The sequence below is a fragment of the Pygoscelis adeliae genome, unplaced genomic scaffold (genome assembly GCF_000699105.1).
Source record: "Pygoscelis adeliae isolate BGI_AS28 unplaced genomic scaffold, ASM69910v1 Scaffold402, whole genome shotgun sequence".
NCBI lineage: Eukaryota > Metazoa > Chordata > Aves > Sphenisciformes > Spheniscidae > Pygoscelis > Pygoscelis adeliae.
In genome coordinates, this window is record NW_008824411.1 from 448,515 (window position 1) to 476,239 (window position 27,725).

Consider the following 27,725-nt stretch of genomic DNA (forward strand, 5'->3'; position numbering starts at 1 on the left):
TGGTTTGGGGGGACCCACTGACCTCTTCAGCCACAGAGACCAGCCCTTGCTGACTTCCAGGCATATTTTGAGCAGAAAGTTGCAAAGGCAAAGTGTGGGATGATAGCACATCTTTCCCAGTATACCTTCTTTCCAGCATGTGTGCGTGCCTAGCCAGGGGACATATATCTTTGGGTTTTCGTAACGGATATATTGATACTGCTCATTAACTGCCAAATCATTGTAAAGTGTTTTGGGCTTCTTTGTGAGTATGAAAAAGGATTTTTAACTGTGGGAGTTGGCAGTTTGAACTGCCAACAGGGTTTGAAATGATAAAATAATACCTATTTATAGAGTATTCTTTATCCCTCTTAGGAGATCTCCAGCAACGAGTCAGCCACCTGTCTCCAGAGTTAACCTGCAAGGTATGTGTGTGACTTTGATAATCACCTGCAAGGTCAAATGCAGATGAAGGCTTATTGCACATCATTTTGCTAACAGCTGCTTCTCTGCCCCCTCCCCCTGGTGTAATTCTGGGCTCATAGAGCTTCTTCTGAGTTACTTGTGCAAAACCAATACAAGAGGACCATCAGAGCCAAAATATTGTTATTTTAATAGTTTGGGGTTTGGGTTTATCCTTGTATGTTAGCATAAAAGACGAACATGATTTTGGTTTGATAGTCATGGCCACAGTGACTGCTATTCTTCTGAGTCCCTGTGCTGCACAGGCCTGGACAAGCCCCAGCCTACAAGCCTTGAACAGGCTCAGACACAGCTGTATTTTTTTTATCCTGTTTATTTCAGTTTGTTTCCATGTGATCTATGTAAAAATTGCAATCTCAAAAACCTTTCTCAGGTGAAACTTCCTCTGCTTTTATTAGGCTGCCCTGGAATGGCATTTTCTTGTTTCGTTGTTTCCTTGTGGTCTTTTGAAATCTACATTTAGCAATCGAATGAGAGCAGAAGTCAGTGAGTGTGGCTAATTGCACCTTCTTTCCTGTCTGCTCCCCCCCTGCACACGGTGTCCCTCAGTCACCTTGTCCTCACCCCCATGTTGGGTCAGACACCGCAGCAAACTCAAGCAGGTTTGACTACGATCATGGAGGAGAATAACACTGAGCAAAACCTCCGGACGGAGGGCACCGGGCAGTGCACTGCGTACAGCTTGCGCTAGAACCCAGGCGAGCAAGGGACCCCCGAGGGGGCTCAGCGTCTGCCTGGGGTGCCAAAGCAAGGTGGGGTAAGCAGCAGTGTAAGCCCAGCAAGCGGAGGCAGGGAGCAGTCGTGGTGGGAGCAGGGGGCTGCTCAGGTAGGATGAAGTACTGAGGATGGGGAAGCAGAGGCAACCTGCTTATGACAAGTTTCTTCATTTTTACACCTGGGTTTAGCCATGCAATGCTGAGGGCTTGTGGGACCCCCCTCAGGAACAGACCTGGCCCTACTTGCACTAATTTAAAGGTTACTTCCACAGAGAAGGAGATAAGATTTGGAGGAGTGCCCGTTTGTAAGGTTTAATCTCAGCCTTTCCAATAATTATGTGCTAGGAGGGACTAAAAGCTTAATTTTTACAGTGTGTGAAGCCTGGATAACTAACTGCCATTTCTTTTCATGCTATGTACTATTTACTGTCTGGGGACACGTTTAGTCCTGGAGACTTGCAGATTAGGGTCCTCAAAATTTGTTAATGGAATGTGGAAACCTCTGATGCATAAAGAAAACTGGACAACACGATCTTAAACGCCTTTTCCTTCGCTCCCTCTCTGTGAACAGTGTCGAGTCAGGGCTAGCAAAAAAAAGAATGCAACTCATCACTTCATTTAAAAGTCTGTTCTAGCAAGACTTTGATTTTGTGGCCTGTGTGAAAAAAATCATGGAAAAATTCATAAGCTTTCCATAGATCTGTTTATATAGGTTACAGAATCTAATAACGAGGAGAGAATTCCCTTCCAGGAATTTTTAGATTAATTTTCTTAACACATTCTATGGAAACTATTGCTTTCAACTTTTTAACACTTTGAGGATATTTTTCTGCAGTATTTCCAACACGAGCCTTAAGATACTTGTTACTTTTTAGCTAACCTAAGCTTCTAATGCTGGGAATACATGAAAATTTCAGCTTCCTTTTTGATTGAAGGGTCTGACACACATAATTGTAGATCAAGTGTTGTGTTACCCTGCAAAGCTCAAAAAGAGAAAGCAACTGAGAAGAATCCAACTTTTAGCATTTTTAACCTTGTGATCCTGACTCATGTTTTTTAATGTTTCAGTGCTAGTAATTATATGTGGATAGGTGGATATATCTAAAATAAATTATATAAACAACTTACCTGAGATGTGAAAAAAGAAAATGTCCAGATGTGGAAATGAGCCATGCTGGATGCATTTTCAGTATGCAGATTTTTATTTCGTAACAAAAGGACTGTGGAAGAAAACTGCAGCTCAGCGGCTTGTGGAATTTGTAAAAAGTAGAGGAGTATAGGCTGGATTCGTGGCCCCTCAAATAAATGAGTTCTTAACCATGTAACTTAACTGACTTTAGGTGAAGGCTTCAAATGAAACAAAAAATGTGAGTTGTATCATTACAACTTAAGTGAATTTTGACAGTTTGTAGGTAAGAATAAGAAATATTTTTGAGATTGGTAGGAATTTGTGTAATTTCCTACCTGAAAGAAGCCAATATTGACATTGTTAGTGAAAAAGCCTGGGGTTCTTACTTAAATTCAGTTTCAGATTATTTTTGTTGATGAATTTTACCAGCTCTCACAGGATCTAGTCTCTAGGCTGAAGCAATCCCTTCCTGGCCAGCCTAAGACATTGCATCTGCCATACTGTCACACCCCTGTGCTGAGGGCATCAGGAGTGAGCTTGCTGAGAAGGGACGGCAGCTCTGACACGTTGAAGGAAGACTCTCAAAACCAGCCTGATAAAACTGCCACACTCACTTGTGATAGTTTACAAGGTAATTTACAAGGCTTAGAGTTGTAGCTGAGAGAGGGGATGCGCTCTTCTCAGGTGAGGCCAGCACCCAGCCACCTGCCTACTTGCTTCTGTGATAGGTTGTGTACCCTCAGCTCAGGTTCTCCCCGTGCTCACGTGAAAGTAGAGGTGTAGTGAGGAATGCCGGTGTTACTCTACCCTGCAGTTATTTATTTTCTTATTTTCTGCTATTCTAGCATGTAAGCCAGGACCATTCTGAATTTCTGACCTTATTTACTTGTTGCATTTGGTGTCCCCCACTTTGCTGCCCAGAGTGCATTCCAGGTTTCTGCAGAGCCTCTCGTTTCCCATGGAGGCTGTAGTCATTCTGTACGGCGGTTGCCATGATCAATTTGGCGATTGCCTTCCTTTACAGCCATTGTTACATACTGTAATTCATTTCAGTATAGCAGAAAACAATGACAGCCGTTTACTTTCTAAGGAAGTTTCCATTTAAATGGAGCAAGAACAAAAATCTCTAGGCGATTTTTTTTTTCAGTGTTTGCAGCTTTTTTTCCCTAGATGGCTTCTGATTTGGAAATTATGAAAGGAAGGAGAGATTTTCCTATCAGAACACTTCCAGTTATGTGCCAATGCCTCCTGTGTCTGAAAGGACACAGAATGTTTTTCCTGAAAGTTTTGGAGAAGGAAACGGTAATGTTTTGATTGGGACTAGGCTGCGTTACATCCCTCTAGATAAAAGAATGTGTTTTGAAATGAAATGTGTTTATATTCTCTAGATTGGTTAGTTGGCAAAGCTCAGAATTTTATTTTAGCTCTCCCATGTCACACATTGACTCTTAGATTTACTACAATCAATTGACATCACTATGAGCACCTCGTATATGTCTCCTTTTATTTGTCATTAGTGGAGTGATTTATATCCTGTTATGAAAAGTACAGAACTCAGGGTTTAAAGCAAACTAGCATACATTAATAAAATTACCCTGGAGGGAGACAAATTACATTCAGCATTTGCACTGGAAGTAATACATGCCAGCTGTTTACTCCAGCTAGAATATTACAGGATTTGTCAGTTGTTTCAAACAGAGAGGAGCCAGATCTGTTGCTAGTGTACTCCCAAGGAGTTGCATCACTGAGGACCCAGGCCCATGGCGAAATGAATGAGCTGTGTCGAAATTACGAAATTCTTTCTCTTTTTTGCTTTCATTTTCTTGAAAGCATGAAAAATTCTGGCCAGGTTTTTCATGGGACAAAGTGCTTTCAAAGCCGATACTGATGTCACTGTAAATTTCAGAGCTTTCTTAACCTTATAACCACAGCCATAAAAGGAAGAGGAATATGTATTGAACATCCTGTGTTTTGTCCTTGGTATCAGCTTAAGTAAATCTGGCAGATTTTTCCTGTTATTTTGTTATAACTGCAGATCACAGGAATGAACAAAATTGCTTTTATGAATTAGCTGAGAAACCATAACATGGAAATATGAAGCCGTAGCAAAAAGTACATAAATCCTTAATTAGCTCATGTACTTCACAGCTGGGAAGGATAATGGGAATACTTCAGACCATGAGGTTCCTAAGCGGTGTATAGCATTACAGAGTGCAATTGCGCAGGGCCAGGATTGTGAACGCGTGCTACCCAACTACCTTCTCTGGAGTTACAGAAACAATCGTATAAACACATTGTCACACAAGTGTCTGTGATGTTTCTTTCTCCTATTCTTTTTTTTTTTTTTTAAACACAGCCTCTGCCAGAGTTGCTTACATTGACCTTTGTGCTACCTTGGGCTCGGCAAATCCATCAGCACCTTCTCTTCTCGATTCAGCTCTCTCCTCCCCTGGCATCAGTGAAAGGTCTTTAGTTCCTACCCAATTGATTCAACTAATAAAATCTTTAACCAGCAACAAGTCTGGCAGTTCCTGCTTAGTTTTGTTCCTTCCTCCATATTTATTTACTTCATTGGCCCTAATTCCCTCTGAATTAAATCGTCTTTCACTTCACATTCAGTCTAAGCCCCATTTTCGCTGCCACATTCGGTCTAAGCCTCTCATTCTTCCACCCATTTTGGTACAATCTTTTCTCCATCTGTTTTGCTTCCTTTGTATTTTTCCCAGGACTTTTTCATATTGTCCTATTCTTTCTCCCAGCTCAGCCAGGGATCGGTGCTGCTTGCTTAGATTCTCAATATCACAAGGCCTCTCCCTCACTGCACAACAATGGTCGTGTACCTGGTCTTCGTGTTTGTCTGAACTAGCATAGGCTCTTCACACCATCACCTTACCTTTGCAGTGCGCATGTAAAAGCCTGTGCGTTACCTGTGGGCGCTGCCGTAAATGGACCTTGCCGGTCGTAGAGGTTGTGGAGAAGGCGCTGTACCAGTCGTGATGCAACAGAGCAAGAAGCCTTTTCCAGATGAACAGGGGGACAGGGGAGAGGTGGCACATTTCTGCTGAAAGATCGATACCCAGATGGACAGTATTTTCCCATACTGGTTCATTTGATAGGCTGTTGCATTTAAATGTTACTGATGGCTGACAGGAGCAAAGCATAGTGTTAAGGGTCAAAGAGTGTTGTGTGCTTCCCGGAGCTGTGAGGGGTTTGCAGAAACTTTTCTCAAGAGCAGGCAACGAAGTGCCCCTTGGATACTTTCAACACTGAATAATTATAGTATGTCCTCACAATTAATTATATACCTAGCAATATAATATAGCTGATTTGCTTTGCAACCCGAGGCTTTGGGGGGTGTAGCGCTTTGGGATATGTCACACACAGGCTTTTCAGGGCTCATGGGATTAAAGCTTTGTTAAAATTCCTCTCTGGGGATGGGAGTAAAAGATTGGTATTTTTCTTGCTTGTGCCTTAGCCTCTGCTTTCCTGTACATCTGCACGTTTGTCTGCACTTCTCACATGCCTTTACACGAACTCAGAACTTGTACTCTTTCATTTTTTACGTGGGTGTAAGATGTACACAGACTCGTGCACGAACATTTGTATAAAGCATAAACAAAAGACTGGATAATGCTGGTGCTTGTGCTAATGAGAGTCCCAACTTTTTGTACGAGTTAACAGGCCCTGTGCATCAAAGTCAGCTCTTCGTTACAAATATCTATAAATCCCAAGTCATTAGTATGGAGCTAGTGCTCTTGCACCATTCTTCCTCTGCTTGGCGTGCGGAGAATGGCTCTGGGCATATATGAAATAGAGGATTCATTCTGAAATTCTGTTGATCTGCTGTGAGTTTGGCTGGAGATCTGGCCTTTTGATTTTGAGACAGGTTGTACAAGTCAAGTAGATGTGGTGTTTTAGGCTTTTAACAAGTGTGCAAGAGGAGCCGTATATGACCAAATAGCTGAGCTAAAAAGTAACTGATTGTGCACAGTAAATTCAGTGGTGCTGTAGACTTACCTATAAATATTATTACCTACAAATATTATTTTTAAAGGATGCAGTGCTATAATGATGCAGATTATTTAGAAACTAAGCAAAACTGTAAAAGAAATCAGATAGAGATCAGCTTACTAACGTGACTGAGTAAAATTAAGGCTCTTGAATGGTAAAGTGATTCTTACTGCTTGAGAAATTAAAAGTGCGTTTCAAAGTGAACTTTAAAAGTTACCTGTAGAAAAAGCAAGTGTAGCTGACCAAGCTCCAGACCGCACTGAGGACGTCCAGAGGCCATTTCTTGCTCTTCGCGGGTAGTTCATTCCTGCGGAGAGTCCGTTTCGTGTGTTGTGCCTGCCTGCAAACACACACCCCCTGAAAGTTGGACTCATGCATCTTAGTAAGTATTTCAGTTATGCTATTGACGTCAATGCAGTCATTAAATAGATTGCCGGCCCTCCCATCAGTAAACCTGTGCCAAAGACCTAGAGGCAGACACATTTTAAAAGAAGAACATCAGGTTTTCTTTTAGCATTTGGAGAGAATAAGGGAAAAGTTTCTTCTGAAGTCACTATGCTTTGCAATAAGGGAGGGATTTTTTGCTTAATTTTCTAAGACTCATTTTCTTAGAGTAATTGCTGCATTTTATTTAACACACTTTTGTTATGTTACTGTGCGCATAAACAACTCCAAATGAGAGACTAAAGAGTAATTTTTTGCCATCAGCTCCAGCTGAAAAATGACACTCATTTTAGGTCTCCCAGCTAGATTTATTTGTGTATCAAGTAACAGAAGGTATTCAGGCAAACCTGTTTAGCCTTTGACTCCAGAAATTCTGCAAGGATTGATTTCATGACATCTATATAAGAAAATAGCCTTCATTTCCCCTCGGCAGGCTCTGAAGACATACAAGCTAATCATGACTCCATAGCAACGGATAAAAACTGTTTTCCCCTCCGCTCCACCTGTGGATGTCACATGAAGATGCTACACGTGCTGCTGCCATCAGGAGCCTGTCACTCCCTGGGGCCCAGCTGCCATCTGCAGCCGTGGGGCAAGCGGCTGCGATGCCAGCGGGACTCCCCGCGTGCACTCATGCCATCCTGCTGTATTTCTGAGGCGGGCTGGGCTCTCCTGGGCTGGCCGAGACATCTGCTCATTACCGTGGCCAGGGAGATGCCTACCTCCCAGAGCTGCCGTCCTGCCCGTTGCTAAAGGCAGCTCCAGGTTGTACAGTTCTCCTTGCCCGGTGTCAGGAATGGCTCTGGCCGTCAGACAGAGGCTCCAAAGGGGCTGCGAGCTGAAAACCTAAGGATATATATAGATGGCATCCTCACCCAGGTGGAGGGAGTACCTTTCCTTTGACAAGATAAGCAGGTATGTTGTAATCAAGAGCAGCAATGCTTTTTTGAAGAACAGTTGAGGAGCCAAACCACCGGGGTTTTTTGTGGAGGTTGTCATTTCGCTGATGATACCACACTCTGCTACGCAGGATAAAACCATAAAAACAGTCATAGGTTATTGAAAGGGCTTCTCGCTGATGGATGGTTTCGTTCTGAATGATCCAGGCAACTGCAAACCCAAGGTGACAAAGAAGAGATCTTCCTAGTGGCATGCTCTCATTGTGTCCCCATATTCACTCTGCTCTTTAAGCACAGGTCAAGCCCTGAAAGCCCTATATTGCTTTACTCAGCTCCCATTCTTATTGGATTGCTTAAGGCCTCTGTGAAGACAATAAGACTTTGCCATTGCTAATATCAGAGTTGATAAAATCTGTGTTTCTTTTGTTTTCTGCATAGAATGATAATAGTTGCTGTGGGTGAGATTTTGACATCACAGTCTTCTGTGTACTGAATCAGTTCCATATGAGTTTGAGAAATGTGTACTTGATCTGAGAAAAAAAAATAACCAAAACAAACAAAAACACCCAAACCAAACTTCTGGCAAGCCAAGTTATTTTTTTTAGGTCGTGGGGCACAGTTTGTGCATGCCTTAGTGATGAATAGGGTTCTTCATTGTCCCACTGGTTTGAGCCCCTTCAACTTCCATGTCATCAGCATTTTCCAGCCAGTGGGAGCTGAAATGGACTCCTGAAAGCACCCATCAGCTCATCCCCGCAGCAGCTATATATAAGTTTCTCCTTCCTCCCCTGAGGTTGAGCTCATTGCTGCAGCATTGTGTCCCGGACACAGCTGGCCATGGGAGTGTGAGAGGCTGCATCCGAGTATCTGTGCGGAGACGTTCCCAGGGTAATGCACCGCACAAATCCCAGAGCCATCAGCCTGTCCTTGGACAGTCCCAATGTTCAAAACTTTGCCCTCCTGCAGGATCTGATTCCACGTGTAAGTTGCTTTCTTGTTGTGTTTTAAAAAGTAAGTATTTCTAACTTTGCGTTTTGATTGTCAGCGGTCAAATCGTTCAGTCCGTAGTTGGGCAGGAACTCCCGCTGTTTTGTATTTATTAGCCGTGGTGGGAGCAGTGTTTGATTCTAGTTTGTAGAGGCATATACAGAGGGTAAAGCGCTGGCTTTGATGGGCAGAATTTGAATTTGCCCGTTGTCCTCTGTAGGGTAGACATTTTGCCCACCAAAGTTAACTCCACAATTATAGGATAACAATTATGAAGATTAAAACTTTAAGAGCTTTTAAAATCAATGTGTAATCCAGGTAGAATTAAAAGAGGGAGTAAGGGATTGCTAACGCACTTTTCCCTCTATTCAGTTACGGAATTGCATCCATTCTGAGATACGGTTTAGACTCGCCGATTCCCAAACGGTGATACTGAACAATGAATGTATTGACTGTTTTCAATGTTCAAATCACCCAGAAATGCTCTGGTTTTATTATCAGTATCTTTTCATCTCCTGGTTGACTAAAAAAGATTTATATAGTTAAGCATGGTATGCTTATTAATGTAAGCATAATGTCATTGTGCAACTGGTAAAGAATGTTACGCTAATAGTTAATGAAACATTTTATTGTAATATTGTTTTCTCTGTAAGAAGTGTCTGTAAATGACAGCCTTAAGTATTGTATAATTGCGATACTTTTTTGACAGAAAGGAAACAACTGTTAATTATTTATGGTTATTAATAAAACATGCCAGGTTGTTAAGTTAATTCAGTTCACTGGAAAAATATGTATGCTTACAAAGATTTAAATTTTTTAAGCAGTAGACTTTAAAAAACATCTAAATATGTCCATGCCTGTGGAATATATTTTCATGTCTAAACGTATCATTGATCGACTTTGTTGTGTGTTCAGTGTATTGTGGCACTTAATCATTTTAGGAATTCAGAATGTAAAAAAAACCCCAATGCCCCAAAAATCTAGCAGGGTGTTGATTTGACAATTAATGTCTTTTGATTTTGTATTCAGTACTGTGCCTGTCAAAGGCCAGTGGCAAACAGCCTTTCATCAACCAGAAGAGGAGTAGGATCTGACCCAAGATTAGACACTGTGTTTTGTTGTTTACTAGGAGCCATGATCAGTGTCCATTATTCAGTACTAAATACTTATGTAGTTAGATTTAATTTTAAAAGAGCTATGCTTTTTAATGTAGATATTCTAGTAGAAATAGCCTGCTGTCATAAATATACCTTTCCAAGAGGAAATTGAACATCTGTGCATATGAAAATTCCTCTACCACACCTCCACACTCTTAAAAAATTTTCTTAAACGGACATTTTTACGTTGTATCTAAAAGACTCCAGGTTCCAGGTGTTTAGAGCAAGGCTTTGGATCCAGCTTGCCAGGGCCCTTAGAGCATACTCCAGACACCCCAATGTTTTCCTTTAAAACGGGTTGAATCCAGTTAGGCCTTTCGTGCTGCAAGCATGTGTTTAGGGAGGTTTTACAAGCTTAGCACTTAGAATCAAAATGATTCTAAACCATCACATTTTACAAACAATGTATTTTTCTTTAAATACCAGATATTAGGTTGACAAAAGCAGGACACAGTTATAGCAATCGTTGTGTTCTCTGGAAAACCAGCCTACTATTCTGAGAAGTGGAAAAGCCAGCCTGTCTTCGTGCTCCCCTTCCCTCCCTCCCTGCCTCCTTCCCTCTCTGAGTTTTATAAGAAGTGACCTGAAATTGTGGCCCTGCTGTTACTGACTCGAGTGCAGGACATTTGGATCTGCACTGGGAGTGCTCGTGCTGGTCTGGGACAGCCCAAGGGGACGTGGTATAACCATCTGCTCTGCAGGGACTATCATCCGATGAGTTGAGCGCAGTGTGGGACCAATCCTGCTAGCAAAAATTCAAAGAAGTTGAATTCACAAGTTAATAAAAATTCACAAGTTGGCGATGCATTAGCAAACACAAGTACAGGGTTTGTCAATAATAGGTCTTGCTAGCATTTGACAGTTGTGAAATGTTTTCCTCCCTTTCTTCCCAAAGATACTTCTTGAAGAAAAGAAATCCAGATACAAGTTTCCAGTCTAACTGGAGTCTTTTCTGTTTTAGCAGTAATACTTTATGGGACATGGTCCACATCCAGAGCCCAGTCAAATGCGTATGCTGGGCCTTCATGTTCATTCAAGTTCTTTGGGCAGCGTATTTCCCGAAATTCCTGTTACTGAAGTGTCACGAACTGTTTGCAGCTTCCTGGGTTTCAACTATATTGCGTGAAACTTTTAAATATTTCCATTCACTTACAGTGGGAATGTGCTATCCAGGTAAAAGCCAAAAGTTTGTTACTCACACTTTATAGATCAGGAACAAAAAAATGAAACACAAGAAAAGATGATGCTCACACCACATTTTTCAGCAGCAGCTGCTCGTTCTGAGCCTGCCTTTGTAACACATCCAAATGTGGTCAATTTAGCATGCTGCTAGAATGTGTCTTACTGCAAATTGCCTTAAATGGAAAGTCATGTGCAGCTTAAAATCAGATGTTTCACAGAAATTGTATGAATTTCACCGAACTTATTCTGAAAGGTGCCACATAGCATAAAACGTAAAGCATAAAAAGTAACCACTGGAATCTGTGGCAGGCCAACCCATATTTGACCTTCAGTGGGGAACATATCCATTTCCATGTCCATTTAATCTGATATTTTAACTGAGATTATTAATAAGGGTGCCTTTAGTATAGCTGACATTTTGATTTCCTTGAACTCAGTTTGAGGTGCTTAAATAAATATAATATATAAATATATTTTGAGGGCCTTAATTAAATGTGTTTTGAGAGTGAAATGCTTTTCTTACCTGCACTGGCTGTAGCGATTTGACAAGTGCTTACACTTCCAAGTCTGCCTGTCATTGCTGGGTTCAAGTTTCTCCTCCATCTGCCCCTTCAAGGTATCTCTCTGATTGCTTAGCTCTAGTGTAAACAGCCTGATTTGGGTCAGGACTGAGACCCCAGATTTGAGGAAAGTAGTCATACAGGACTCAGACCTCCAGGTTTAATCACCTTCTGGCTAAAATGATCCAGATGTAAGAAAAAACCACAAATTATTATCTGGTGTTCTATATTATCTATTTCTGATTACGGATAACTACGTAATCAATCTGATGCTATGTCCCTGGCAATGTTGGGGAAAATATGGTCCAGTTCTGACCCGTGTCCCAAACACATCTTTTAAAAAGCTGGCAACCAGGGTGTGATGGCCTCAGTTTGAAGGTGACACAGAGGCACAGTGGAGATCAGCACGTGAAAGGATTAATATGGAATATTAAAAGCTGTCAAAACAATGATGCTGGTTTGTAGGATACTGACATCTCCCTCTTCCTCCCCACCCTTTTACCCGTGGGACTTACTCTGTGATTTTAAACAGATTATTCTAAAAGGCTGTACGTGCAGTTTAGTAAACATAAAGCACACTGAGTCACAGCTACGAACAGCTGAAATTGTTCGCTAGGGTAGATTAATACAGATGATTAGCACACTGAATGTTTTAGCTCTGTTGTCAGCTACTGCAGGTCTGAAGATTTTTAGTTTTGTGACTTGAGGCTCACTCTGAATGTTCAGAGTTACAGTGTGTGGACGTGCAAAAAGTGAATCCATACATCTTGGGGTGCCACCAGACAGCTATCTGAAGGACACTAGCTTAACATGCAAAACAGACCGCATTTTCAAAAGCTGGAGGATCACAGATTAAGAAACAACTTTTTTAATTACACGTGCTTTCAGATTGTTCAAGCTATTTCTGCTGGTTCTGCTGTATGACCGACCCATGATCTGCAGTGAGCAATAGTCTGACTTCCCACAGTGTCGTATGGTACAATCACAGATCAGTCGATAGGGCTTACTCAGAGTATCACTTGAAAACCAAATATGTCAAAACAGGTCATTTTTTGCAACATGTTGCGTACTTGAGTGGCTCTGCTCTATGTGGAGTAGCAATATCTCTGGGTTTCAGCTGTAGGATGACAGTCATATTCATTTATTTTGAGAGGCTAAATAAGGGCAGAAAGTTCAGATGAGGTAAATCGGCGAGGTTGACATTATTACCCTTTGGGTACGTAAATTATCTATTGTAGGAAAACAGATTAAAATTCCAAACTAAATCAGTTTTTTAAGCTTCCAACCTAAAGGATAATGCTTTCAAGAAATTACATTTAGCCATAAAAAAAAAAATTAATTATATTTTATAATTAATATCATTTAAATGGCTGGCATGGTGGCTCAAAACATAATGGATGACTGTATGCCCAGTCTTTCCAAGGCTGAGAGGGGGACATACGGACACAAAGGTTGATATGTGTCTTAAAGAATTCCTATGAATTATGGTTGGGATGCTTCCAGGAGCCACATTCTTAACTTTCATATTGAAGACCTTAAGGAAATTAAATTGAAAGGAAATGGAGGACAATTTTGTGTTAAATTGTAACCTTTCCAAAAACCAAGGAAACTGGTTTAAACAGGTCTAACACTTTACCAATAGCCTGTTCTACATTGCTATGGTGACATGGGGAGCCTTATTCTGACCTTCATTTAAAATTTCTGAATAATTTTTCCATGAAGAGCTAAGGATTATTAATAAACTTTGTCTTTACATCTAATGCCAGTGGCCAAGTGGAGCTTTTCAGGTAGATCGGCACTGTACTTGGTACTTCCATTTCCTACTCCAGTATTTTCCTACTCCAGTATTTGTTTCACCACAGCCAAAGGACTTTCACTCTTGACAGAATATTTAGACCATAAGTTTTATTATCTCCAGGTTAACCTGGTTCAAAACCTGATTTAATGGCTACAGGTGGGTACGTGGATGAAAGTAACATCTGAATTCTGTGGCAAATCCAAATGCAGCCCTTTTTGTTTGTGGTTTGCAAAACTTATGAAACAGTGAAATAGAGTATGGTTAGTCCCTTGCATCTTTCATGTTTTGTTTCTTTTTTTCCCTTCGTTGAATTAAAATCGTTGCTGTGGTCTGTCTAGATAGTTTCTTCCTTGTCTTAGGCCTGTTGTGAAAGTCAGCTCATGGTTTCTCGAGGAGTTTTCAGTGCAGCAGCAGGGGTGCAGGCACACAGTTTTGCACCGATACGTGCACAGAAAGACAGCTCAGGAGAGGCACTGCCTCTGGGCTCAGCTGTGGGCCGACACGGGCAAGAGCCCCCACTCCAACGCACACGTCGTCGGTGCATGGCACCAGGTAGTGAAGTGCATAAGTCCTCAGACTGGCTGTGGATGAGCCAGCTCCAGAACCGGAAGCTGTCTCGCCACAACAGCACAGGATGGTGCCCCACCTAATTAAGCCTGTTGAAAGGCAGAGCTAATTAGTTTAGGTGGAGTGCCTTGTTAGCACAACCATGTTGCTTCCAGGATCCAAGTTGGTTTCCCTGCACGTGTAAGCTTACCAGCCCTCTCCGAGCCAGCCCACATGTATCAAATGAGATAATACACTGCACAGCACAGGTAAATCCTAAGTGGGTAGCTAGGTAATTTCATAATCATATCCTGATTTTTCAGTGTCTTTCTCACACTCGTGCATTCACATGCATGCCATGTGCTCAGGAAGAAAACATTTCTACTCACACAATGAAATGTTCATCTTACTGTGATCTGTCCTTTCCTTGTTTAACTAGAGAAACAAAAACACAGTCTGGGCACCCCACGATTTACAGGGAGGTAGGATTGGGATTTAAGTCCCTGGGCTCAGCTCTAGGTCTGGGCTGGAGGCTTCCTTCTGCAGCCCATCGAAACCGATGGCCATCTCCATTCCCAGCCTGCAGCTCTCTGGGCTGTTTTCACTGCACTTTGAGGAGTGTGTTGAGTAAAGATGTGATGGGATTAACTTAATTTAAAAATTCGTAATCACCTTGGTAATTGTGATCTGTCTTCAGAAATGTGTTCGAGCTATGTGTTTATTTCCTTATGAATCGTCATCTGAAAAATCATTTTCAGTGTTCTCCTTGCAGCTCTCTCCTTTAAGTGCTCTGTCAGTCTTTTGCACTTGTTTTGTTAGACCCTGTGTAGGAGAGGTACTCTCTTGCATCGTATTTTTCCTCCTGTCTTGTGATTAAGGCAGGAATCCTACAGGGCAACAAGGAATCAAGCCCGGTCAGTAAAACGATAATGTGCCAAACCGTGTGTTTGCTCCCCGAGATAAAGTTGGAACTGAGCAATCTTTCCTGTTCATTCGACAGGCCAAGATTAGATTCTGCCCCTCTTGCCATTTCTGCTTCTCCCTCTCCGTGGACTGAGGAATTCCTACTATGCAGGCAAATCCCGTTCCCAGATTCCCCCGTGATATCGCTGCTAAGTGACATCTGACAAGATGCTTCCTGCATTTTGTTACTTCCATTTGGCACCATAAAAGCACTGTCACTTACCCTTCTGATTTGTGGCAGCTATGCTGTATTGTTCACTCTGTGTGGCTGCTGTGGGGGGGAAGGACACTGCAGAAACGGGGACTGCCTTGTGGTAAAACACTCCATCCCACCCTACGATGAGACAGTATCTCCAATCTAAATCCTTCTTCAGAACTTCTCCAGTTTCCCTCGCTTGTTAGCATTTCAGATTAAACCCTTAGGCTTATCTTCAGATCAGAAATTACCTCTCTGGGAAGTTTCATAGGCTTCTATTAGCCACCTTAAGCTGTTCTTAGTGTTTACGCCTCATTTTTGCACCTCATTGTCATGCAAAAGGCGCAGTGTTAACTTTGCTTTGAGAATCTTGATCTTTAATCTTTATACTGTAGCATGTTTGAAGTTGAGGTTTACACAGCTGTTTTAGAGTGCATGCATATCTGACACATGTAAACACACAAAATAAATGTGAGAGTACTTTTTGAGTTTAATTCAGGACCCTAACTTTTTTTTAGCTAGCCCCTTCCAAGTGGTTTCCAATGCTCCATCTCAGCTGAAAAGAGATGTTAGTATTATTTATTCTGCGGGAATGAAGATTCATGACGAGACATCATCTACACTCTGCTGCAATGCCCACTGAAGCTGGTCCTTCTCTCCGAACAACATTTGCTAAATCCAGTTCTTTGCAAGGCAATACTTGAGTAGCGTCCTCTCCCCATTTTCTTCATTCTTTTTCAGTCTGTTTTTAAGGTGTCTCTGGGGATATCACAGGCTCTCCCGTCAGCAGTCCCTGAAAAACTACAGCTGTAACACCCAACCGACTCCTCCTTCAGTTCAGAGCTTCAGCTTCTTGTGCTCAGCCGGGCACTACACCCAGGCTGAACTGCTGAGATTATCCCAGGCGGGTGTCTCGGCTGTTGGTTGCCTCTTCCATGTCATCATCCTCTCCTAGAAGGAGCGATGCTCTTGGTACTCTCGGTACCCTGCTGCCCAACCCAGGGGACCCTGGACACTAACATTAGAGGACTAACTCTAATGATAAGAGCTCCTTGTGGGCACCCGCAGTTATTGCCACAAAGCCTGGCAAAATTGAGTGACTTTATTATCGCTCCTGCGATAATAAACCACAATCACCCTACTCTAGACTAATTGGTAAGCAATTGCCTAGTTACTGCTAACAGTCAGTGGTCTGTTCAGTGAGTTGCCAGCCCGTGTGGGTCCTCAGTGACCTGATTCTCATGACCTGGCTGGTGATCCACCCCAACCAGCCTGCACACCAGTACTGGTGGGTATAATCAGGACTTTTGCAGGTTTGTCCAGTTCTGCCTTAACTGGCTTCATCAGGGCTTGGCTCTCGCTCCAGGCTGACCTCTTGGTATGAGTTTCCTTGAAATGTTTCATTTTTGCCTCAAAACAGTGGCTGGGCCCCCATGACTGATCTCCTGCTGCTCACCTTGGGGGGGGTTGCAGGAATTGGGGTCAAAGCAAGGCTGGGGGAGACAGGCTGCCCAGCACCAGGGCTCTGCAAAAACTCTTCAGTTTGCTGCCGAGGGCTTCCATTTACTTCTTGGTCTCAAGACTCCGTCATTGTCATAATATTAATTTCACCTAACTTCAGCCACCTAAAAATTATAGACCAATCTTAAGTAGTGGCTGTTTTTTGAAGAAAACATTGCGAGCTCAGGAGCAAACAATCCTGTTGTGCAGGAAGATCAGGAATTTCAGCAGAAGCCAACTCGGTCAAGCAAGGAGCTTCTTAGCTAGTCAAAGTGCAAAAAGAGAGCAGGTCAAGAGTGAAAAGGACTGGTGACAAGGGAGGGATGTAAAAGAGCTGTTTGGGCATGTGGGGTGAAGTTGGGCAGACCAAAGGCTGATGGAGCTGTGGCTAGCGAGGGGACTCCAACATGGGTATGGAATAGGGAAGGAAAGTTCAGAAAAAATGTTAATCTATGGGGGAAACAGCCTAGTGACAACTGGTACATGAAAGGTCGAAGTACTCAGTGCCTTTTTTGTCTTAGTCTTTGCAGACGGAGCCTTGTGCTCAGGCCCCAGCACCCACCAGCCTGCTTGGGAAGGAAAGGGGTGGAGAGCAATGAGGGAGCAGTGGGTAGGGGCAACCTAGAGGAGGTGGATGTGTTCAAGTCCACGGCGTTGGACAGGATTCAAGCTGGAAAAGCTGGATGATGTGTCTATAAGGTCACTGCGTGTCCTTCATGAAAAACTGTGGTGCTTGAGAAGGTCTGTGACAACAGGAAAAAGGTCCATCTTTGAGACAGGCAAAGAGGATCTGGGGAACTAAGAACTAGTCAGACTCTTCTCGGTCACTGGAGACATCAGTGAGGGTGTCCACTGGAGTCTGTTTCCAAACACACAAAGGACAAGAAAGTAAACTGGGAATGATAGACACATTTGCCAAGGGTAAATTGTGCTTGAAAGCCCCAACCTCCTTCTCCAAGGGCTAGGGGTCTGGCCTGGCTGTGGGTGGGTATACCTGGCTGCAATGAGCACTTTGGCACTGTTTCCCAGAGCATTCCCACATGGAAGCTGAGGCGGCATTGGCCAGACAAACGGACTGTTGACAGGGTTGGATATTGCTGGACCACCAGGCTTTAAGGGTGGTGATGAAGGCTGCATGTCCATTTGGTGGCTGATGACAGGAAGGGTGTGGGGTGTCTGTCAGTGCCCTACAGCTACTTGAGCATTAGGCTGATGTTGGTGATTAGCTGGGGATAGTCCTGCTCTGAGTGGGAGGCTGGAGCAGATGACCTCCGGAGGTCCCTTCCAGCCAGTTTCTGTGACTCTGCGGTAGAGAGGTGCCTTCTGCAGTTAATGGAGAAGGACAGGCACCTCCGGAGGGTGATTCAGCCCATCGCAGCAGTGATGCTGAGAATAGACCAGGATCACCCTTTGGAGGTCCCAGCCACTTTCCACTGACTGTGTGGGGAGCTTAGGTGATTAACTTTTAGACAGCTAAAGATAGCTCAGATGAGCACCCCCCCTCCCCAGTGACATTTCTCCGGGCTAATATTACTGCTTATCGGCGTTGCTCAAATTTCATTGCAGCTGGCTCAGTGATCGGGCGGTGAGCACGTTGGCTGTTGACTCAGAAACATCACTGCTACTATGGCAGTCGAGTGACTAGCAGACGTCTCCTGCGCTTCGCGTCGTGGTAGAGTCACGCTGCAGGCATTCCTCCCGTCACTGGAAACCGCGGCTTTGGTGATTAAATGAGCTGTGGCTTCTTCCTTCTTGGGATGGCTGCAGCTTGGGGATATGAAGTGGTTTGGTCTTGTGTCGTTCCCTACAGGCAGGAGGTTTTTCTTTCTCCCTTTCATATTGCTTTCCACGGTCCCTGTGCCTTTGCTTGGTAAAGCGTCTCTGCTTGCTCCCTCCAGTTTGAACCTGGATGTGTCCCTGACGTTCTTGGCGGGTGCTGTTTTAATCACTGCCTTGGCGTCTTCAGCAATTTTGGAGCCGTTTTTCTAGGGGCTGAGTTTTCCCAGCAGCCTTTCTGGGCGGCTGAAATGATATGTCCCAGAAAGGACCTGTCTTTAATTAGGCAACTTATAATGCCAAACTCCACAGCAGTGTAACAGAAGAGTTCATTTCTTCTGCTCCTTATTGCTTGGGGGGGGGGGGGGGGGAGGCCCCCCCAAAATCTTGGCCTTATTTTGCCTGAGGTTGTAGCACATGTCAAACACTTCCATCAACAATTTCAGTATCACAAACGTTATTCCTGGCAGAAGCATCTCACTCATTTCCTGGCATTTTTCGCAATTAGCAGTAGAAAGCTTTCACTTCGGCTTTTTGTCTCTATCTTCCTCTATCATCTCTGAATACAGACTCCATTGTTTCTGCTGCTTTTGAGCCTGTGTTAAGATTTTGTTTGCGTTCCCCCACAGCTGGATCTCCTCCAGTGCCACCTCTTCAGTGTACCTCTAGCAGTGGCTTTGCCAGTTAATCCCATCGTCTCTCTTTGCAGGGGTTTTGCTACCCTGGCCTCTCTTACCACATCTCATGTATTAGCGCTGGGTAACCGAAAAGTCCACGTTTCTAAAATAGCTTTTTGCTAAAAGCGTTACTTTGAGACATGCTGCTTTCCATTCATTTGCATGCAGTGCCCGTGCCCACGCCGTCTGCAGCCTGCCTGTCTCCTGCCAAGCTCTGGCACCCACTGGCCCTGCTGCACATCTCTCCCTGTGCCCAGCATGGCTGCATCGTGCCGGGGAGCAAACGAAGAGCCCTTCGCTCTTATTCCCACCTCCGTTGCATGCCAGAGAGAGGCTGCAGTATAGCTGCAGGTGTGAGAAATGTGAGAGGGGACAGCTAGAGTTACCGGTCGAACTGGAGTCCCAAAAATACAATCAGGAGGGGGGAGAAGGGCAGGATCGTCCATTTGTTCTGGGAGTTGCTCAAGAGCGTACTGGCTCCACCTGTTCCACAGGTGCTGGGGCTTTGTGCCTTTCTTAGCACATCTGCACTTATCTTTGCAAAAGATATAATTAGTTTCATTGCATACAATGAAATGTTGGGGGGGGGAAGTGCATCTCAATACTCTGTCATTCCCATTATTTTAGATTACTCTTTAATTCCAGCCCCGTGGTCCAGCGGACTGGGAGTGTGCAAGTGTGCATAAACCTACAAGAGGGAACATGGTTGTGCGCTGGCAGCATTGCCGGCACGTGTGGCGCTGAGTAGTTCTGCTGGATACATCTTGCTTTTGAATAATACCTTCTTTTAGGTACATTTCTAGCTTTTGTGCTTGACAAAAAGTTGAAAATCTGGTCCATGGACTCCCTGGATATTGAAAAACATACAGGGCATCTATAAAAGAAACCTGTAATTATGGGATGCAGGGTTTTTTCAGTCCTTGCAGTTTGTAAGATGGTGCTATCAGACTTGGACATTTTCATTGCAGATTTAAATGAATCATTGCAGTTGTGCTCTGTGCTTTTGATTTTGTTTCCTGTGAATTTTCAAACCCATCTACAGAACAATCTTCTCAAATATATTTGTTGGATCTGTTAGAACAATGGCTTAATTTAAGGGAATAGCTCTCTGCTCATGGGTAGTCATGAATGCACTAACAGGATACATTAAAGAAATAAATTATTTGGTGTCAGTTATTCACTCGGTATTGTCAGGGATAAATATGTAAACATGTCCGCACAATCTGTAAGCAACCACAGATACATTAGGGAAGGCAAAGGGTAAATGGCTGACAGCCTGCACAAGTCCCTATTCTATCAAGTTTTGGCATGTTGTTTGTTGATAAACCTGTTTTACTGAGCATGCTCCATGCTCCTGGGTTTTAGAGTGATGCCAGACACTGGCTAGTAATTATTGCAGGGCATAAAATAAATCTTGCTTTCTGAAGTTAAAATAGTGATTTTCTTCTGTTGAAGGGAACTGGAGGGAGCGCCTTTGGTGATCTGGATCTATGTGACTTTTATCTAAGCCATGACCACATGAGTACCTTGTTAAATCACACAGACCACCCTTCCTTTTTTCCCCTCCTTCTCCTTTTCCTTTTCCTTCTCTTTTTCCTTCTCTTTTTCCTTCTCCTGCTCCTTTCTTTTTCTCTCTTCTAACCTGCATCAGGACTTAGAACCAAGTGGGTCTCAGCTGAAGCACAGATGAGTTCAGCTTGTGGATCAGTCTTTTGTGGATCAGATCATATGTGAGGATCCCACAGAGAGGACTTCTGCCAGCTTGCTTAGATATAAGCTCTTAGTCATTAGTAGTCAAGGACAGAGAAATGTAAATGAAGCCTTCAGTAAACATTAATGATATCTATACCGCTCACAAAATAATAATCTGTCATTCACATGATTAACTAGAGGATCTCCCTTCTCTTCTTAATCTTTTTTGTCATCTATAATAATGACAACAATTATGATAATCTCTAATAAATATAGTGTGTTATATAATTAAAAATGAGTTGTCTTAAAGTCCTCTGATGAATTCTAAACAATAAAGACTCATAATATATGTTGTTATGATTTTTAAGAAATGTCCATATCTGAATGTGTTTAATTTTATTTTTTTTACTTTGCAAATTATTTTAAATATCTGTAAATAAGCAAAATATTCAAATGTGCCTCAAACCTCTGGGACAGGCGTTGTGTCCTATGGAGTCACACTGAGAACAGTACATACATTTTAAAATTGCACCCTTAATGTTATTTTCAAGCATTTCTACAAGTTAGGAGCCTGGGAGTGTGCTTTCAAACATTTCCTAAAGCAGAGTTTTCAGTGCTTGCAAGCAGTTTCATGCACCAGGATAAACATTTACATGTTCCCATACAAGGACATGAGGACTTCAAAAGCACCAGCTCACCTAAGAGCCGCAGCCGAGCTCAGTTCACCAAATCTACTGATTATTGACCATTTGTTTCCCTGCCACTCGTGGGAACTAGGAAGCATTTTCTTCTGTAATACTTGTATTTTAATCTTTTGTTTCTTATGAGTGTTTGTCTGCCTCAGGTTTTGTTGAATTTTATCACTTTGTTAAACATTTGGGGAACATTTCAGTGCCTGCCTATTGCCACGTTGTACATACTGGATTTGGGAACAGATCCAGTATTAAAGCCTTTCCAAGGCAAAAGTGAGCAACTGCTCTTATTAATTTTACTTTTAAATGAACAGATTTGATCCCGAATCTGAATTGTTGCTGAAGTAAGGTTAAGACAGGGTGATAATAGTTTTTATTAAATCAACTGGAATCACTGGAAAATGGGGACTTTGGTGACCTCAGTGGCCGTCCCTCAAGCCTCAGATGAATTGCTGCTACAAAGGCAGGCTGGAGCTGAATGCAGAGTGCTTGTGGGAAGGACGGCCTCAAATGTTCAAGAAGTTTATAATTATAAATAGCTCCAATTTATTGTAGCCAGGATGCAATTAAAAGTAAATAACCCAGAAGATGTCTTACTGGCACTGTAAACAATTGGCTTTGCATGTGGAATAGGATATACTGTGTTAAAGTTGGGAAGACCGCTGTAAGCTGCAAAGCCTTCCTTTTTACCCTTCATTGTAAAAGTTTCTCTTCCATTTTTTTTGGCACAGAAAGCAGCCCTTTTTGATAGAGACTGTTCGGGGGTTTTGACTCTTAAACTCTACATGCCTAAGGTTTACACGCAAAGTTACAATTCATTAGAAGTAACTATTCCTTTTCTTTGTGGAATTAAGTCTTTTATCAGTACAGTCAGTCCATAATTTGATTTTTAAGAGTTGAGGAGAGCTGAGTTTGTAAAGATGTCTGCAAATACTTGCATTCAGTGTTTCTCGCCAGCCAGGTTGGACAATCTGTTCACAAGATAGAAACCTGTTAGTAATGTTAGCCTGCTTAAGTGTGTTTCACTAGTTTGTGGTAGACTTAGTTATTTGGCACCTGCAATATTCTACTGAGCAAAGAGAAGAACTGCAACTCCTCTCCAACTTTTTAACTCACTTGTTTGGGATCTGGTATTTTGGTCACTTCTAAAACTTTTTAGCCTTTGCACTTTCTGCCAGAAACAAGGAATGCTAAGTCTTAATGTATTTATTTAAAAGGGACTAGGGTGACAAGAGAGAAACGAGAGGGAATCAGGAGAGAGAAAAACTCACTTTGAATTTTGGCGTTTGGATCTAGATTCAAAATGTTTCCTAACTTGGTTTATCTCCTGTGTAAATCAAGGGTAAAGCCACCATTCACTCCTGCAGCTTGGGGACTAGGGTCTCTGCCCCATCATCCCGCCTTGCTGCCTCATGGGGCTCGGTGTGTTTGGATAACAGGATGGGGGACAGTGAGTTTGTGGGTTAAAGAGAGGAACCAGACTGCACGGCTGCAGCTGCAGATAACATTGGCCTTGTGCTCAGAGATATCCTGGCCAGCGGCGAGCGCGGGGGCTTGCATGCACAGCCGTGCAGCGGGCGAGGGGCTGTAGCTCTGTGCTGCAAAGCATGGTATAGGTGGGGTTGGTGGGGGAGCGTCGGGCAAGAGTTCATCATATTAAGCCCCCTTCTCATCTGCGCCACTTCACAGGCCTTCTGATGAAGTGCATATTTGCTCTTACATTGAACCACTCCCAGAAAAGAGGATAATCTCCAAAACCTTTCACTTTTCAAGTATTGAAGAAGAAAAAAAGCCTCAAGTCCATATTCATTAGCAGCTCTCACCGTGAGAAAACGATAGCACGGCTAAGTCAGTAAATGGGAAAAAGCTTCTAAAAATGGGCTGCTAAGTCACTTCTCTAGTGAGAGATACTGTATGTTCCATCTTCTTACAGAGATGAAAAAGAAATAGATGGCAAAAAATACCAAAAATGCCGTTGTTGCAAAATAGTGGCACATAAATGAATTGCGTTTAAGTATGTTAGAGTGTTCTAAGTGCCAATGGAAAAATATTAGACGGTGTGCTGCTTCTGTAGGCTCGGCCAGTCTGTCCTCTGATGAACTGGCAGCAAATCAGGTCTTGTGACGAAATGTCACCTCCGTTCCTGCTAAATTGCCATTGGGATCAAAAGTCACGCACGAACACCATGTAATATTTGAAAACTGAAACAAACTCCTTTCATTAATTAGTTCTTTATTCTGTCTCAGAAGTGATTTCACATAGGGCTCTAGAAAAAATGACAGAAATGCCAGTTATAATTTTATAGGTAAGGGCTTGGTTATGCAACACCCAGATATAAACTGAAACATGATACAGTTGAAGATGCGTCATATAGTATTCCAGGAGACCATATCCAGAAACTGTAGGACTGCTTCCATAAGTGACCACGTGCATCAGCTGTACCGGGAAGGTTATTGAAGTCTGTGAGTGGAGAAGGTTTAAGAGTGTTTCTGGCAGAGGGTGTTGCACTCCTGACGTCAGTGGGACCTTGGCTTCAGGGAAAGAACATGTCATGTAGCATCTAAACTTCTGTTTACGGATTATTTGAATCCCTGTAGTGACACTAGATACCACTCAGCGAGAGAATCCCCATGCACTTCATCTTTCTCCTCTGACACTTCTTTTTCTTCTCCCCTGCTTTTGTAGGGTTCCTCCATTCTCCCATTTGCATTTTAACCCTACCATCGCTTCCAGTCCCCTCCTGTGCCCCACACAGCCACCTCTGCAGAAGCAAATGCTGCTGCTGCAGGCAGCGCTGGCACTGAAGCATCACGGGCTATCAAGAGTGCATCGTACTTTCATATATCGTGCTATATCGAACACAGCACTGGCCGTGCCATCTGCACGGGCTGATGCTGCAGGACCACTGAGCAGGGTGGAACGTGGCGCAGTGCGTCAGGAAGGGAGGAGCTTCTGCTTCTCGTAGGGTCTCTGTTGGGTTCTGCTATAAAGTATGTTTTCCCTTATCAGTATCAAAATGTACTGTTAATTTTAAAATATTCAAGTGTGATTAATGTGGTATATATCCATGAATATTAACTATTAAGAAAGTTAGAAAATCTATGTTATTCCCTTTTAAGATCATTCCCACAGAAAGTTATTACATTCGTAGAAGAGCAACTTCTAATTGGCTTTAAATCTGACTTAGTTTTGGATAGCTGTGTCTCTTACGTTTCATTAGGGACTTGGAGTATCTATTTTAATTTTACATGCTGTTTTTCAAAAACACTTGGTGCAAATTTAGCCTTATCTGTGGAATCGTAGCCAGTGCTTTCACAATTTATTTGTAAATACTCACAACAAGTTAACAAACAGGGAGTTAGTGTAGTTGCATGTACCCAAGGAGGGCTGGTTTGATACGAACTGGGGTTTCCGGGTTGATTGGTCTCAGACTGGGTCACTTAGAAAGTGCCTTTGGAGACAGTTACCAAGTTTCTAAGAAGGGTTGAGCTCGGGCTGTCTTCCTTCTGTGGAGGAGGATAGTGTCTTTTCTTCTACTTGACTGTCTAATTTCTTGAAACTCGTATGAATGTGGTATCTTTGACGTACTTACTGGCCGAGCAAATTGAGCTAAAACTCACCAGCAGGTTCAGAAATGACTGAGGAAGGAGGGCAGGGAGGGTGAAGAAGCTGAAAGACATGCAGACACCTGGAGGGAGGCATGCCCTCAGAGCCTCATTTCACAAGACTCATTTCTTTAAGAAAATGAGATTTAGATTAGTCAAAACCAAAAGACACTTAAGACTTTAAGAAGAGCTGCCCAAGGATGCAGGTGATGTACCTTTCCCTGGGTCCGAAGACCCAGATGGAGCTGTGGGCAGGCCAGTGGAAATGTGCAGGCCTAGTGTCAGAAAAGTTTATTTTCTGAAAGAAACGTTAACAGTGCTTTTATATGGAAATATACTTCTTCTAGACTGGGGACTAAGCAGCTTTTGAACAGTAGCAGATCTCACCTTTTTTTTTTCCTTAAAATGATACTTAGCAAGAACTGTTTACTATCACTTTACTGTACCTTTGCCATTCAAATGACTAGAGATATTTTAAGTGGCAGTTTTCAAAACATCTGCTTTTAAATCGTTAATCTATTGTCCTCTAAATGTTTTTGTTGAATAGGCCTAAGTAAGTGATAATACTCATATTTTCACATGAGTAAACCATGCTTCAGCCTGAAGGGATCCCCACTGTTCACAGGCTTCCTTCAGGTAGCCTCACTGAAACAAAGCAGAAAGGCAGCTCACATGCTGCAAAACACCAGTGGGAAAGAAGGATCATTTTGCACAACTGTCCAGATCTACTGTGCTAAACATTCTAAAAAACATTTAGAATGTATAAAACATGAATTATATTTTTATCTCATCTTCTAAAAACTAAAAATAAAAATTTAAATAATTTAGAGCTGGCAGTAGCCTAGTACCAAGCCCATTCACTCTATACCTAAGCCCTGAAGTTTCCTTTTTTCATAATTCACATTGTTCTCTGTAATATCTTCCTTGATAGTTTTGGGTTTTTCCCCCCCTTTAATTAAACAAAACTCAGATTACAAAGTAAGGGAATAGCCTGGACCCTTCCTCAGCTCTGGGGAAAATAAGTCCTTCAAGATCAAGTGTAGATTTCTGTTCTCGGTGTTGCATTGCCCTCATGATTCTTTTGGAGGTGAAGACTTGAAGTCATGGGGCAGCAAGTCCTGCAACCCTGACCCTCGGCAAGGCTGGAAATCCTCAAATGGCTTAAATTAGGGTCTAGTGCCACAGTGAGCTTATTCCTTCTTCTGCTACAGGAATGCACACGTAGCTCGCGCCGCGGTTTCATGCCGTGGTCCTGCTTACTGAGAAGTCTTAGAGCAGGAGAACACGTTACAATAACACAGTGTCGTTCATTATTTAAACATATGGTCAGCTGCTCTTTAGTTTGTCTGAGGAGATTATTTTTTCCTATTCCTAAAATCATGATTTAGCCTGTGTGAGTTTTATGAATGCAAACATTTTCTATTACGAGGAATTTGAGCCCTTCCAGGTCAACTAATTTACATGATAAAGTAGTTGATAGAGACTATGCATGTTAGAAAGGAAAATACGCCCAAATTCTGTGTGTTTTGGCTATTTCCACCTGCTTTTTGATATATGTATCACAGAAGTATGCAAGAACGAGATTACTTGCCATGTTTGGAGCTCTGTGAGCACAGAAAAAACATTAACTTTCAATGCCACAAAGATTCGGATTTACTGAATCTTTAGAGTGTGTCTGTGCCAAGTGCTCCCTGCGAGTGCATTGCTGAATTACTCTTTGGCAGCATTTATTTTCTGCCATGTAGCTTCAAACATTGAACATACGGTCTCTATACAATACTTACTAACGAAGTTCATTGCTTTATGGATATGGTGAATGATGAAGAGGATCTATCCTTATGAAGGCAGATACCAGCAGGAGGTGCAGTTCCTTTCCCTGAGGACACGGGTGGCCACAGAGGGTGGCAGCCCTGCGGGGAGCACACCTCGTGCAGTCCCAGTGAGCGTTTGGTAGCGACGGCAGTGGCATACACATGTACGGGGCATATGTGTATACAGCATATGTGCTATACAGCAGATACTTTGCTGAGTATATATCACAGCAATCCTGACCTCTGATGTCACTGTTACCTGCTCAGCCAGTGCCATTAGAAATGCTGAATTCATTAACTTTGACAGATTTATGGGGTAAGCATATGTCACTGGTATTATGAGAAGCAGTTACATTCATGGGGAGATTTTATGATTCACTGTATCCGCTTATGTAAACCTTAACTTTTACACCGAGAGCCGCTCAGGAGCCCATTGTCCTACTGGCAGGGTCAAGGAGCAGAGCTCAGTGGGAGCAGGGAGCAGGGGCTGGCGGGGTTGGGGAGTAGGGCTGGCAAGGCTGGGGTGCAGGGCCTGCTGGGGAGCACAGGCGATGGCATTGGGGAGCAGGACTAGTGGGGCATGGGGCTGGTGGAGTTGATGGTCAAGGCTGGTGGGGAGCAAGGGCTGGCAGGATTGGGGAGCCAGGGCTGACGGGGAGCAGGGATGGCCGGGTCAGGGAGCAGAGCTGGTGATGTTGGTGAGCAGGGCCAGGTGAGGCTGGGGAGCAGGACTGGGGGGGTTGGGGAGCAGGGGCTGGCAGGGTGCGAGGGGTTAAGGAGCAGGAGCTTGTGGGGCTGGGAAGCAGGGCTGGTGGGATTGGGGAGCAGGGCTGGTGGGATTGGGGAGCAAGACCAGGTGGGATTGGGGAACAGGAATTGGCAGGGAGCAGGACCAGGTGGGATTAAGGAGCACGGCTGGGCG

At 43.2% G+C, this 27,725-nt stretch overlaps 1 protein-coding gene across 1 annotated transcript in view; it reads left to right on the top strand.

Annotated features, from left to right (window-relative positions):
* The window catches only part of PDE4B (phosphodiesterase 4B, cAMP-specific), a 200,893-nt gene that overhangs the window by 144,659 nt on the left and 28,509 nt on the right, over nt 1-27,725 (top strand). The window contains exon 6 of the mRNA XM_009320649.1: nt 355-404. Coding sequence (XP_009318924.1) covers nt 355-404 — 50 coding nt within the window. The remainder of the gene's footprint in view (nt 1-354; nt 405-27,725) is intronic.